Raw genomic sequence first — 14,962 nt, 5'->3', positions numbered from 1 at the left:
TTATTTTCAAGACTGGTTTGGGAATTAGAATTTTGGAATTGGAACCAATGATCATAAGTCCTACCACTGATTTTTCAGGTCATTTTGACTTCCAAATGATCATCTATAGAGGAGATGTGAGAACTGCCACTTATTCTAATAAGAATATGATTCGAGCATATGAACTTTCCTGTCTTTGGGGAGAAACCAACTGAAACAGACTGTGTAGATTAGAATGATGCCCTAATGGCATGGGAGATGATTATTAGCAACTTAGGCAAATGAAAGCATTTTATAATTGTAATATTTCTGGCATCAAGTTTTTTTTGTGCCCTATAGTATTACTTACTGTTTATGATTTGGGTAAAGCTAAAGTCCTCAGAACCAATACCTTAATGCACTGGTATCACATGTACCGTTGTAGAGAATGCAAACTTAAAAATTTTGTGCCTTTTATGCTAGTAATGCACTGAAATGCAATGCTATCTTTAGAAATACTTTATCATATTTAGAATCAAATGAAGAGGAAACAAAAGCCATTTCAAACACACCTTTGCCTTTTCACTACTATATTGTAATGACTTCCATCAGCCTTCAATTTGTTTATATTCAGGCTCCCAGAAAAAGTTTCATTTCATAACATCCTTTGAGAAAATCTACGACTCTTAATGCTGACATGAAAATGTTTCTGTATAACAGAAGAAATCAACCCAAATGCCTGGAAATCACCATGGTCTGAGTATTTTTCCCTTTTTGCCCCTAATTAAGCTCTGGGAAAACAGCGACTTTTTTCTCTCACCCACTGTGAAAGTTATGAGATTCTTTTGCTCAAATCACCCCAAAGGAAGGCTTGGAAGTTCATGTTCCTTAGAGAGTTTCCAATTCTGCTAAAGAAGATTAAATGCCCATATCACACGTGTCATACCCCACAGCTAACAAAAAAGAGAGCAAATGTAGCGTAGCCCACATGTAGACAGCTACCACAGATCAGCCTAGCCTAGGGAGCCTTTCAATTTCATGTAGTGCATCAACCAAGATATTCACTCAAAAGTAAGTTAGAACACCACGGCCATCATATTGCATCTCGGAATATTTAACAGTCTGAACCCTTTTTTATGGCTCTGAAATGAAGATTTCTGGGTCAGGGACAGAGGTATTTGAATCCTGTTTGATTCAACCTGTTTACCGCGCAGGAGATGAGTAAAGGCTGCTCGCTTACCTGTGAAGTTGATTTTCAGCAAATAGTCCTTGTACAACTTCTTCCCGTCCAGGATCTTCATAGCATCGCAAAGCTTGGTGGTGTTGGGACAGAGGGTGCGCTGCATTTTGTGCAGGGCGTGAGCCATGGCATACACGGCGTTCACCACAAACATGATCTTGGATTCTTGCTCGTAGTTGCTGCTGTCGATGGCCAGGTGCTTGTCGCACGTGCGCCGGTGGTTCCGCTTGTTCTGGAGGCTGCACTGGAACTTCTGCTCCCAGAAGTCCCGGAACCAGGGGTTCCGGTGGTTGTTGTAGGGGTTGAGGCTCTGGAAGTAGCGGTCGAACTGGCGGACGGGGTGCGAGGCCAGCTCCAGTGTGATGGCGCCGTAGGCCACGTGCTCGCTGCCCTTGACGATGCTCTCCTGCGCGCCCCAGCCATCGCTGGCCACCCAGGTGAACGAGGCGTTGGCGCGGCTGGCGGCGGCGATGAGCTCGCGTGAGTCGTCGCTGCGCATGAAGAGCACGACGACGCGCGCGTTGGGCTTCTGCAGCAGCTCGCGGATCACGCTGTCGTAGGACTTGCGGATGTTGGAGCGACCCACCTTCTCCGCCGTGGCGATGCAGATGTTGCGCTGGCGGGCTTCCTGCTCGAAGGCCTCGATCCCCGTCTCCCCGTAGTCGCCCTCCGAGGCCACGGTGGACACGTAGGTCCAGTTGAAGAAACGCAAGATCTCGGCCATGGCTTTGGCCTGGTAAAAGTCGGGGGGCACCGTCCTGGCAAAGTAATCATAGCGCGACTTGTCGCTGAGTTTGGCGCTGGTGGACGCATAGCTTATCTGAGGGATCTGGAAGAGCCTTAGCAGGTTTGCCACCTAGCGGGGAGGAGGGAGGGAGAAGAACTTGTTTTAGAAACCTGGAGGTAAATGGACATGAAAAATGAATAATACCAGACTGTTTACCCAGCTCCCTTTCCACCTCTGGATCGCTGACATCACCAGACCCTTCCCTGGGTACTGTATTTTGGATATGACAGAGCAGGTTTCAAGCAGGTGGTTTAGGCTTTGGCAAAGGGCATTAGTAGAAAAACGAGAGGGCAGTCCTCTCTGTCTCCCAGACTTTATGCTAGTCTCCGGGCTACCATCAGTCCTGTTCAGGTGTCTTACCTGTGGTTGTTTTAAGTTTCTGGAGTCTTGATATAGCTCAGTGAGGCAGTGAACTACAGGGAATTGGCCAAACTGGTTTTTAAACAACTTGGCTGTGGTGTATAGAGAGAGCCTGGGTGTTGTCTGATTCTCACTTCCCCCTCTTTTGCTAAAAATGGCAATCTCTGAAAGAGTTTAATTTGGGAACCTTATGCCACATGGACAGTCCAAATTAGACATTTATTATCTAGGTTAAGAAAAAAAAATCAATTCTTTTTGGTCCACTCCAAATTTTAGGGATATGCTTTTCTAAACTTCTGAAAAGCTTGACCAATATTTTCTTTGCTTTCTTTTTCCTTTTAAAATGTTGTTTCTGTTTGGGCTGTGTGAAAAGAAAGCATACAAATGCGATTCTTATGGCATTTTTGATTAAAAAGCAAATAAGGAAGTATTAAAGACCTTATCAAGAAAAAAACCATCTACTTCAAAATTTTAAAGCTTGAATAAAGAATTTAAATTTGTTACAGTTCACCTACCGGTAATATTTCACTGTTTTTATGTATTGCAGAATAAAAAAGGAAAGTGACACTAGCATATCAAGGAGCATTTTATGCATTGAGTATATGCATAAATATATATCTTAAAACATCTACAAATATTGTATGTATACCTAATAATAAGTTTGTTTTATAATAATAAATAAATAATAAGTTTATTTTTCCAGAACACTTCACGTATTCCGAACCCATCTCTATACTGACTTCAGCTAAGTCACATAATATACTAATTGTACTTTTATCAGAAACAACACTGAATATTCTGATATACTCTATGAGTACTTTGAAAGTTTTCTTCTGGAACTTGTGGTTTCAGGTTTACATTTGACATGTAGGAAGCACAGCTTGAAATAGGCAGCTGTTAGCAAAGAGCACAAGTAACATAAAACAACTGACATCTGAGTCCCGATTAATCATCATTTCATCTGGCAAAGGAAACCAACAGCCAAGTTCATACACAGCCACACAGCATGTTCTTGGAGATCTGGCCTGCTATTAAAACCAACACTTGATATAGCCCAGAGCTATCAAAAATGTTTTCTATATATTTTCAAATCTTGGTACCCCTCCCTTAACTACAAATGGAACAGCTAGAAAATATGACACTTGCCATGCAAAACAAAGCAAATTTAAGACCCAAATCTTTCTTGCACTTGGTAAAAACTTTTTTTTTTTTTTAATATCCTAGGATATGGAGGAATTGGGGGAAACGGAGGTGGCTGGGTGGCTGAAAGCTCGTATGCCATTTATTTCTTCTTTCATCAAGACCAGGAGACCCTGAACACAATGGCCTACACTGATTCATTTGAACATGGGAGTATCGCTTGTTTACTCAGCCTGATAGATGTGGGAATAAGCAAGTACTGTCATTACTTCTAGACTGATTATCTGGCTGCCTTCAGATTTGTGTACCACGGTGGCAGACTGGCAATAAGAGAGAGCCCTGTCCATGCATAGGCTTGGCTTGGCATCGGTGTTTCTGGGTAGCACTGGAAAAGCTGACTCTTCTTGATGCTACAGTTTATTCTCATCTCCAAGTTACATTCCTCAAGACCTTAACCCCTCAGGGAGGCAGGGAATGAAAGGACCTGAAAAATGGCCAGAGATATTATTTTCTGGCAGTGAGGAGCCAAGTGAAAGGATTCTAAGCTGCCAAAACTTTCTTCTCCCAGAGGGGTACAAGTAATGAGAAGCTGCTTAAGAAAAGAGTTCTTGTCTGTTGACTGATAGGATCCCGTGGCTGCGTGTCTACCTCTCCAGGATGTCTGAAAACAGTTTTTCAGACAAAGCAGGTTGTACAATAGAAGGAACTAGGCATAGAATAATGGATGTGGAAAAAATTCCCTGCACTGGGAAGGGCCACAATGAGCTGTATAGCACTTGGGGAGGGTGGTGGGCTAGAATAAAACTGCGATTATCACAATTATTATAATTATTCATAGTGTGTGACTATGAATCTGAAGGGTGAAGCACAGAAAGACATCCGGGTAGGAAGAACAGGGGAGAAGAACAGAAGCGATGCTGCGGCATCCACCAGGGATTGTCTAGCTGTTGTTAGTAGGAGCTTTCTTACTAACATAAAACTTGAGACTAGGGTTGGGGGATATCCAGATAGTTGTCAGCTGGATGTTTCCTGTCTCGTTTGTCTCAAAACTGGGCATCTGAGGCATTCCTGACTTGCTTTACAGGCCATCTGGTTTCTCTGAGAAAGCATGAAGGAATAAGGGGAACTCCTACACTGGACATCATTTTAAAAGTAAAAGAAGAACCATTGTAGGATGGGGAAGTAATGTGAAATTTTGGGAGAAAGTTATCCAGTTATATTGTTAGCAGGAGTGGAGGAAGGAAAACCAGGATCAAATTATATATGCTTTAGCAAAAAATGGTTTAAAAGTAGAGGTACACTTCTCATGGACAGAGACTCTAAAAAGGTACATAGGTTAAGAGAAATAGAAAGACCTGAAAATGACTCTGACCATATAAAATCTTTTCAACAAAACAGAAAAGACAAGATCTCCAAAGAACCCACTGGTTGCTAGCCTGCATGGGGGCATTTGAGTGATAACAGTACTAGTGACAAGGGATGGGTGCTAGAGGTGTGCTGGGTTCTTGGGCATCCCCACGGACAGCAGAGAAGATGGGAATGAACCCGTGAGAAGTAGCAAGACTAAAGCACAGAATGTGAAACTGGAGCAAAGTGAATGTTTTTGCTGTTTTGTGTTTAAATTATGTTTCAGCAGAAGACTTGGTAAGAAGGGAGAATCATTGGCTGGCGAAGGTGGTTCTAGATGGTGAAAGAAAAGACCTTGTCCAGTCCCTCTGGCTTCTTCCGTCTCTCCAGCGAGAATGTGTTCTAACCTGGAGATGGTAATACAATTACATGAAAACGTTATCTCACATCCATGTGGGAGAGAAGTCCAAACAAAAACCCATAAAATCATGTTATTTGAGTTTGCTCCCAGTTCTGAGTTCTGGAGGAAATAGCAGATGAATCTATGGAATCACCATCAGTAATCTTTGAGAAATCAATAATGGGAGGACTGTCAGAGGATTGAAAAGGAAAGAAGAAGGGCAAGTTCAGGACATATAAATTAAGAGTGAATAAATCAATAAGCAGGATGTATTTCGGTAACTCTTCTAGAATGGAGTATTTTATTAGAGAGCATGCAAGTGCTTAGAAAGTCACAGTACCGATTCACTAAGAATGAAGTTCACTAGAGAACATCTCAGCATTAGTTGAACAATTTAGGGAAGAATTGTAGCCCTGGAGGACCATGACTTCCACAAGGCATCAGTGACATTACTTGGACTCTTGTGGAAAAGGGAAAGTGATAGGAATTGGATGAGAAAGTTGAATATATTCTAAGAGAACAGTTTGATACAAAGTCTGTATGAGGTGCTCAAGTAAGGTGAAATTTTCGTCAGTGACTTTGGAAAAAAAATTTAAATAAGCTGTAAGATCTTTACATTTTAGAACTGGAAGGAAACATGAAGATGATCTAAGCCTTTTGCTTTATAGGTGAGGAAGCTGAAGGTCAAAGGGTGAAGTGACTTTCCAGAATTTACACAACTGATAAACAGGAAAAGCTAAGATAAGAGCCCAATTTCTTGATTTCCCCCAAAGGACTAGACTCCCTTCTGGCAATAAGGTGATAGGAACATAGGGAGAGGTGTAAATTTCTGGATTCAAGTTAAAATGACAAAAGTGACCAAAGAAGAAGAAAACTAGGGGGGAAAATGACGTTATAAATGCAAAGTTGAGTGTTGCAGTTCAGCACCAGAAATCCAAGGGGAGCTAAAATCAAAGATGGATTATTGAGGGGTTTACTCCCTTTAGAGACCAGCTCACAATTCCTCAAGGGTGAACAGGGATAAACTATCCCACAGTCCCTATTCTCTGAGTTACTGTTTGCAGACTACCCTCTTTGGGAAGCCTTTTAAAGATCCCTCGTATTTTTAATAGTCCTAATATTTTTGTGCCAGCTAGCGTTCTAGCTATTGTAGATGTATTATCTGCCTTAATTCTCGTAACAATCTATGCAGTAGATATTACCTTTAGCCTGTTGAATAGATTGAGAAACTGAGGCACAGAGTGCCTCTGGATCTTGTGAAAGAGCCCCGAAAGTGATAGGATTTGGCACTGCACTCACCTTCCCAGACTCAATCCATTCTGCAATCCAAGCTCTGAACCTCTGCCATATGTGATTCTTCTCACTACGCTATGGCAATGATATATTTCAAGTTATAACATGTTTGTCTTTTTTTAAATTTCTGACAGCATAAACTCCTTGGTTTGAGGGCCCTGAGCAATCACTCCTTGTTATCAAAAGTATATATATATATTTTTTTTCATTTTTCAGTCTGTATTTTGCAGTGGCTCCATGAGCATTTGTTTTCTGATTGACCATCTTCAGAGATAACAGCAGTTGTCTGAGAATCCACTGGGAAATTTGAACTGTGAGGTTGAAAGCTTCAAGCTATAAATATCATGATCATGTTTGGCCTCATGATTTATGTGAGAAACACAATGACCTTATGGCAGAGCCTGTTATTTCCTAGGGCTGGGGAGGCTGCACACAGATTTAACGGAACCCTTTCCCCCATGTAGCATGTATTATAGTTTGATATTCAGTGTTCACACACCTCAGAGTATCCATTTTCTGGGTGGTTTGAATTTATGCAGGACTAGCCATTGCCAGGTTTTCTTTGTAACCTGACAAGTCATAAATATATTATTGACCCTGTTGGCTTGAGGAGAAACATTTAGGTTGCTGGGCTTGGCCAGGTACTATTATGCACTTTAGCAGATGACATGGTCTAAAATTAAGATTTCTTGTACTATTCTCATTTTCATAGTTGCAAGCTGGAGTTATTTAGGATGGGCATTGCCTGCAATAGTTGTCCAACAAACCAATGTTACATGTTGTTGAACATCTGCCACCATTTTCCGGTTCTTGTCCCCTCCAGAGGAGCTCGGTTCCATGTAGTTTCCCCAGTGTGTTATGTGCTGGGTCTATGCATAAAGTTTACTGCATACGATGTTCTCAAATCTACATGACTTTGCACACACTGTTCCTTCTGCTTAAAACGACCTTTACCACTTGTCTGCTCAGTGAATCCACTCAAGGGCCCCTCCTCTGGGAAACCTTTCTTGATGCCTCACATCAAGCTGAGTTGTGCCCATTTTCTGTGCTCCTTTATGTATTTTCCTCATGGTACTAATCAAAGTATAGTAGTGATTTTTATTCACTAATTCCTCTACTGGAAGGAGAACTCTTAAGGACAGGGGATGTGTGTTGTTAATTTCTGATTCCTCAGTGCCTTGCAGAGTATAGAGATGCCCCATAATGTTTGTAAAATGAATGAATTGATGAATGAGTAGGTAGTTTGCTGTTCTCCCATGTAATCTTTTCTATTACAAGGATAGATTTCTATGGGGAAAAAAATAGCTGGCCACCAGCAGACAATGTAAAGATACTCTCAAACACTACTGATAAACAATTTGCTGTGCAATGTGGATCTTTCACTAATTATATCCAATTTTCCACTAAAATGAGATGACACCATAAGACATGGAATTGGCTTAGACATTTAGGAATCTGAAGCAAAGGATTTCGTACTATTAAAATTGATTTCTTCAAATTATCTTTGTCACTAACTAGAAGTATACAAAAGGAAGTCAATATGATATCAGCTGGATCTGGCCACTGAACCAGTTCCTTTTGGGCTAGAAAACTGTCTTTTCATTCTAAGGAAAACAAACTAAGGGCCTTATCCATGAAACCTTAGTTCTCGAACAACATACACCTGAAGTGGGAGTCATAAAAATGTATATGTAAGGCAGGATTCACCAAATGACCTGATAGTAAGGTCTGCTGGTAAGGTAGCATTTTTCTGGAGACAAATGCATCCTGTGCAAGATACATAAGGGGCCATAATTGGCTCACTTATCCTTTCTTGGGAGTGTCTGCATTTTTACCTTCCCAACAGGCAGTAGCTGATTGTGGGTGGATGTTACTGTAGGCATCAAAACCATCCTTATGCACTGTTGGGAATTTTGAGGTAAACACCAGTTTATTTGGAAGTTTTACTTCTCTGAATTTTTTTTTTTTTTTTTTAGCAAGTCAGGGGGACTCTTCTTTGTAGGATTCCAGGTGTCATGCTTCATTTCAGTGATGTTCTGATCATGATAACGAAAGAGTATGAACCATGGGAAAGAGCTCAGGTAGTTTGTTCTTTGCTGTTGTGAAAAGGGAATATGAATTGGAAATTTCAGGCCCCCGTGAGCCTGCACATCAATCCTGTGGTCACCCTTCCCAGGATACCCACGATGTACACATTCCAAACACAAGCTTTGTGCCTTCTGTGGTGGCACAATGCCAATTACTTTTTTTCAACAGAAGACAGGGGTGCGCAAACTTAGAGTCCGGTAGAAATAGATTCCCCACTCAAGGGATTGTCCATTCACAAGGATGCTTTTCAGCCCTTTCATTGTCATCGGCTTCTGAGGCTGTGCTAATAAGTTAAAGAGAATGACGATGACTGATTTTTATGTGGACTTGTACTTACCTACAAGAGTTCCAGATGGTAAGAGACATCAAATGCTTACTTTCCCAGAGAAGTGCTATCTACAGCACTGAAGCATATACATTTGAAAAATAACCCCTGTGGCTGTCCTGGGAGTTAGGAGACTTGATAATAGACTCCATGGGTTTGCCTTTGCCTTCTTTGCTATTCACCTATCTCTTTGGGGTTGTTGCCTAAGAATAAGTCTATAACTTTAATTGTTTTATCACACATGCAATGGCCGAAAGCTTTGTTTCCTTCTTTTAATTACATGATTATATATAAGCCTGGAAGAGAAACAGTGAGTGCTGCACTTTGAACCATCTGCTGCCTCATAACACATGTTATTACATAAAGCAGGTTCTAGAAGTTGTGATGGTAAGAGACCTCAGTGACCCTTCTATTCCAAATGATAAAGTTGCACTGTTAGCTGTACAAAATCCCAGATTGGCTTGTATTTTAAACTGCAACTGGAGGTGGTATAGAGCTGAGAAACTGCCTGAGGAATTCAAGCTGTTCACATCACACGAGTTATCTGCCCATAAAGGATGCCAATCATATTGTTATTGTGGAAAGGATTAGTCATTTTTTTTTTTTTTTTTTTTTGGATCACACTACCTGCAGCACATCTGGGAACATTTTGCATGAAAACAGTTGACTGCAGCCCATGTATGAAGGCCAGAGATTAATCTGGATTTAGGAAATCACATAATAGAGTGTAGCAAAAGCCAGTTTACTCAGTATAATCTGCAAAAGTCACTAACTCTTACATGCTGTGGCCCCAAAACACACTAGTCAAAGATTCATATTGCCTTTCCTGTTCAACAGCATGACTCAGTCCCCATGATTTTGTATAGACAGCCCAGACAAAGGATTCCTTTTTCATGGCAAAAACTTACAAAAATGGCTTGAAGTTAACCTGATTTCTATCCTAACCTCTCCTGAAATCATTGCACTCAACACCTGTGGTTTGCAACCCAGACAGTAGTAATACACTTTCATTTTCTTCATTTGTGACAAAGGGATTTATGAATAGAAAGGTTAACCATTTTGGCATTCTCATAGCTGAAATGATATGCAGACCTCATAGGATCCGTTGAATCACATTTGTTTCGGGAGACCAGCATTATAAGACATGTCAGGTTTCTCATCATGACAGTGCCACTCTGCATTGGGCAAGTGTCTGTTTTGCTCCTTTACTAACGAGGCACTATCTTGGGAATAACTTTGTTTCCACTTGGACTTAGCAAGTACTTAGGAGAAGAACCAGAAGGTATTTGCCCATGGAATCAGTCTGCATCTGATTTTTGCTCCCTTTGTCCTCCATGAGTTTATGTTCAAGAGAAATCATGGAACCAAATTCATTTGGGTTCCAGTCATTGACAGTGGGATCAAAAGGTCTATGTCAGATCTGGTCCAGGGTGTATTAATGTTTGCCAGCCACACCTGCGAAAGCATGGTTCCCAGGAAGACCTGACACCAACAGACCTGCTAGAAGCATGTCCTTTAGTACCTTGGATATTGATTTTTGACAATGTCTGTTGAGGATCTAACAGAGCCACAAGTTGTACTAAAGCATATTTTCTGTGACTCTGAGGTCCCTTCTATAACAACAATATGACAAATATAGTCTTACCAATAAGAAAGGAATTTCTACCCTTGTTGGTTGATAACCAAAGGCCAAAAGTTGTTGGTATGCTTGGGAGAAGTTGAGGGCTATAGCTTATAGGTTAATATTTACTTCTGAGGTCCTGGGGCAAAAATTTAGGGCAGAAGGTTCTATACCATGTTATGTGTAGCAAATAGGACTGTGTTATCCATGGTTTCCCTGTTAACTGTTCATTCCTTCAACAGAGCTGTCAGGGATGAAAGCAAATAGTCCACAGGGTTGGAATCAAACAGGCCAACATTTGGAACGCAGCTCCTTCCCTCACTAGTGGCGTGACCTCAGGCAAGTTATTTTAACTATTGAGCCTTCAGTTTCCTAATCTGTAGAAAGGAAATAATAGTAGTCCCTTGCTTGAAAAGTTATGTGAGGATGTAGTGAAAACACATGTGAAGTACTTAACTCACTGGCTGGCACTTAGGAAAGGTGATAGAGATGCTGATAGCGTTTCACCCCACAGTCATTCATCCAGCAAACTTTGATCAATGCCAATGGTACCAGGCAGTATTCTAAAATTTAGGTTTTTCTGTGATGAGTAATGTACTCCTACTATCTTCCACGAAATTATAGTCTGGTACAAGACAAAGAAACATAACCAAGGATTAAAATTTTGAGGTACATGTATACAAACTTATACAAAACACAGGTGAAAGAGCAATTCATGACACTCAGGTGAGTCATGGCAGGCTCCCATGGAGAGGAAATGTTTAGTCTTAATCTTGAAGGATCGGTAAAACTTTGCCAGGCAGAGAAAGAGAAAAGAAAGTTTTGAGGCAGATGGAAGAACAGGAAGATAGAGAAGGGTATTTGTTTTAATAGTGTAATAATACAGTTTAGTATTGTTGGGGCAACCAATGCTTTGCAAGATTTAGTAGAAGGTAAGGAAGAACCGAGGGACTGTGGCTAGACTGCTAAGTGTTTTATATGCTGTGCTAGTGATTTTGGACTTTATTCTTTAAAAGAGAAAAAGCTATTAAAATTTTTAATTAAGGGAATGGCATGATCAAAGTTGTGTTTTAAAAAGGCCATAGTGGATGATATCCAACTTGAAAAGAATCAGGGAAGAAAGATAAAATGGACAAAACACTCATTCCAGCCTTGGCTGTGAGTTCATGTAATCCCAGTAACGATGAGTAAATTCGTACTAGAAATATCAAGATTGGAGGTGTAAAGAAATGTTTGAGTCTGCTTAAAACAGTTTTATTTGGTTGGTAGTAATTACTCAAATACGTATGTCCCCTTTGTTGTCCTGTTCGTGTCGTTACGGGTCACTTGAATCTTTCTTGGAAGGAAGCAGATCATAAATAATATTGGTTGTTGGACAGTATAGGAAGACCGAAGAACATTTAAATCCCTGGAAGCATCTCAGAAAAGTGAACATAAAGGCTTTCTTGAATGTGGAAATAAAAACTGAGAGTCAGTTAAATAGCCATCGGTAGCATTTGGCATTTGCTGGTTGGCATCAACCTGTGTTTATTGTTGCCTTTCTTTACATCTGGTTCTCAGTGATACTCCTCACAACTATTGTGTAAGCGTAGGTAATCTGTGCTTAATACACACATACAGTTTTCACTTCTGTGGAAAGTTACTTTGCTGTAGAAAAATTCGGAACACATTGTAGATGATGTGTTCAATCACATCTGCTTTCCACATTGGGAAAGCTTAATTGCCTGGTTTGTGTTCTGTGAGGCCTCACTGTGAACCTGATGGCAGCTACCCAAGCTGGAGGCACGGTGCCTAGGAGAAAGCAACTCGTCCCTGGGATGCATGCCCTGCACATTCAACCCTATTAAGTGATGGCAAATGTTTCAAGATGCTTTGCCATTCTGACCACTTGGCAAGGAAATCTGGTCTATATTTGGAATATAATTTTTGAAAGTGGGCTTCTATTGTATTCTCCCCTGTGTTGCCAGTTCCCTCTGTTGGAAGGTAAAATCAAAGCTGGCAAGAATCAAGACTTTGTCACTAGTAACAGAGGGATTTCCATAATGTACCAGGTGGTGATAACAAAAATAGCAACACCACAATTTTAGTGTCCCAAGTCCCACTGATAAACTGCCTAGAGTATCAACGTTTGCTTAGAGTTTAACTGCAAGTGTTTTTGGAACACTGTTCTTAGATTGCCAAAGTCCATTAATTAGAAAAATGCTCCGTAAGTTTTCAACTGCATTTCTCATAGACCAGTGAAAGCACCTCTACTACATTAAATCAATGAAATTTCATTATTATAAACTGCTAAGTGTTGGCTCCTACCATATTGAAATACTGAGCCTTATATATATATTGACCCATTTAAAAGGCACATGTTTAATGGTATTTGGAAAAGAGAACTTTGTGTTGTTAAAGCAAAATCATATCTCAGGCTTAGCTAAAGGAGTCCTATTTCAATTAGCTTAGCTATTCATCTATCTCATAGTATAAAACACTTGCTGATACGTCAGAAATGTCTGCATTCCTTGCTTATCATCCTATGACCTCCATCATAGACACGTGGCTGCAATAGAAGCTGCTTCTCAGCCATGGGCCATTGTGTTGCCCAGTGGACGGTGGTCCTGATGGGGCTTGTTTCTCACAAGAGTAGTTTCCAAATAAACACATGACAGAAGGGAAATTAATTAGTGAGTAAATTAACCCTAAAGCAAAGAGAAAAAAAAAAAAGCCAGTGCATCTTAGATAATTACCTCTGGTGAGAAATTTCTATGATGTCACAATGTTAACAAAAGCATTTTAAAACTGCTATTGCCTCCTTCCCTATGATAAAGTCCTTGAACAGCATTGTCCTTTTCTCGGAGGAGGGGAAGCAGGAGCAATGAGGGAAGTTTCAAAACAATCAGCTCTGTGAGATTGCTTTAGAATGAAAAGTCTGGAAAGGAAATAAATAAAAAGATTCTATCTGAGATGACATTTGAGTTGGAGTTTTCTGAAACTTAGGCTATGTGTGAGGATGATCAGGAAGGCAATGTGGGAGGCAGGCTGTGGTGATCCTAATGTTCATTCTGCTACTTGCAAAGTGGTAGAGACTTAAACTTGGTACCTGACCTTTATGACCCTCGGTTTCCCCCAAGAATTGTTTCTCTTGGACTGGAGATATTAAAAGTTAAAAAAAAAAAAGCTAACAGATAATTATAATATCAACAATAATATGTACTAAAATCTAAAATTTTAAATGCTCATTATGCGTGAAACACTATTTTTTGTGTTTTGTGTTTTGTGTTTTGTGAAACACTATACTAAGCCAGTAAGAGAGTATTACTAATATCTCCATCTTAGACGTGAGGAAAGAGGCAATGAAGGCTTAAATAAATCCTCATCAGTCCACATGCAGAGTTTGTTTTTAAAAATTTTTTTTAATTTATTTATTAGAAGAGAGAGAGCATGAGAGGGGGGAGGGTCAGAGGGAGAAGCAGACTCCCCGCCGAGCAGGGAGCCCGATGCGGGACTCGATCCCGGAACTCCAGGATCATGACCTGAGCCAAAGGCAGTTGCTTAACCAGCTGAGCCACCCAGGCGCCCCACATGCAGTTTTAAATCAGTGAACTGAAATTTTTCAAGAAAGCCATGCTAAAAATGTGTAGTTATAGCATATCTGTGCTATGACCACTGTAGCTGCAATATCAAGCTTACTACGTGCAACTCTCATCTTTACTTCTGTGATGAAGGACACACTAAAGATGGATTCACAAATGGATCTCTAAAGCTGTCACTCTGCTTCCTTTTTGAGGACAGGATGATGTTTCCTTCTCTTTTGCACTAGCTATGCACGCAGTATGTGACATGCTTTGCACTCTGATGACTCTGTGTGGAGAGACTGTGTAGAACTAGATTGGACTAGGGACGTGGTCCTGACCGTATCTGGAATGGCCCTGAGTGCCCAGCTTCTAAGGGCAAATGAAGTAGAACCCCCAGAGCTGCTCTCAAATCAAGGCATCCTTCGTGGCACATGTATGGGCAGTGGAAGACGGGAGAGTCGGGGGAGACCTTTGTCCCACATGCTCACTTTGCTGCTTCATCTTTCTTTTGCATCAAACCCAGGTTTTCCACTGTTCGAAAATACTTATTTTGAACTTACAAACATCTAGACTGATCTAGAATAGGTGGGTCATAGCTGTGACCCACCAATCCAAGATTTGTTTAGGGATTTTTAATCTTCTGGATATGTAGTAGGTTATCATCCTGTTGATTCTTTCGGTTCATTAAAAAAAAAAAAGTTTTTTCTTGGCCTGGTAGAGGGATTATATTAAGTGCCCTTGGTACAAAGGCAAAAGGCTATGTTTCCTAAACTCAGGTGGCTTATAGTTTGGTGGAAGAAAAGATATGCAAATAAACAATTATGCTTAATAAGATAGTAG

General features: G+C 40.6%; 1 protein-coding gene across 2 annotated transcripts in view; it reads right to left on the bottom strand.

Annotated features, from left to right (window-relative positions):
• The window catches only part of GRM3 (glutamate metabotropic receptor 3), a 212,468-nt gene that overhangs the window by 69,662 nt on the left and 127,844 nt on the right, over positions 1–14,962 (bottom strand). For both annotated transcript variants that reach the window (XM_027574239.2, XM_027574240.2), the window contains exon 3: positions 1,199–2,054. In XM_027574239.2, coding sequence (XP_027430040.1) covers positions 1,199–2,054 — 856 coding nt within the window. The remainder of the gene's footprint in view (positions 1–1,198; positions 2,055–14,962) is intronic.

Source organism: Zalophus californianus, chromosome 12 (assembly GCF_009762305.2).
Source record: "Zalophus californianus isolate mZalCal1 chromosome 12, mZalCal1.pri.v2, whole genome shotgun sequence".
Classification (NCBI taxonomy): Eukaryota; Metazoa; Chordata; class Mammalia; order Carnivora; family Otariidae; genus Zalophus; species Zalophus californianus.
This window is presented reverse-complemented; position numbering and strand designations above follow the sequence as displayed.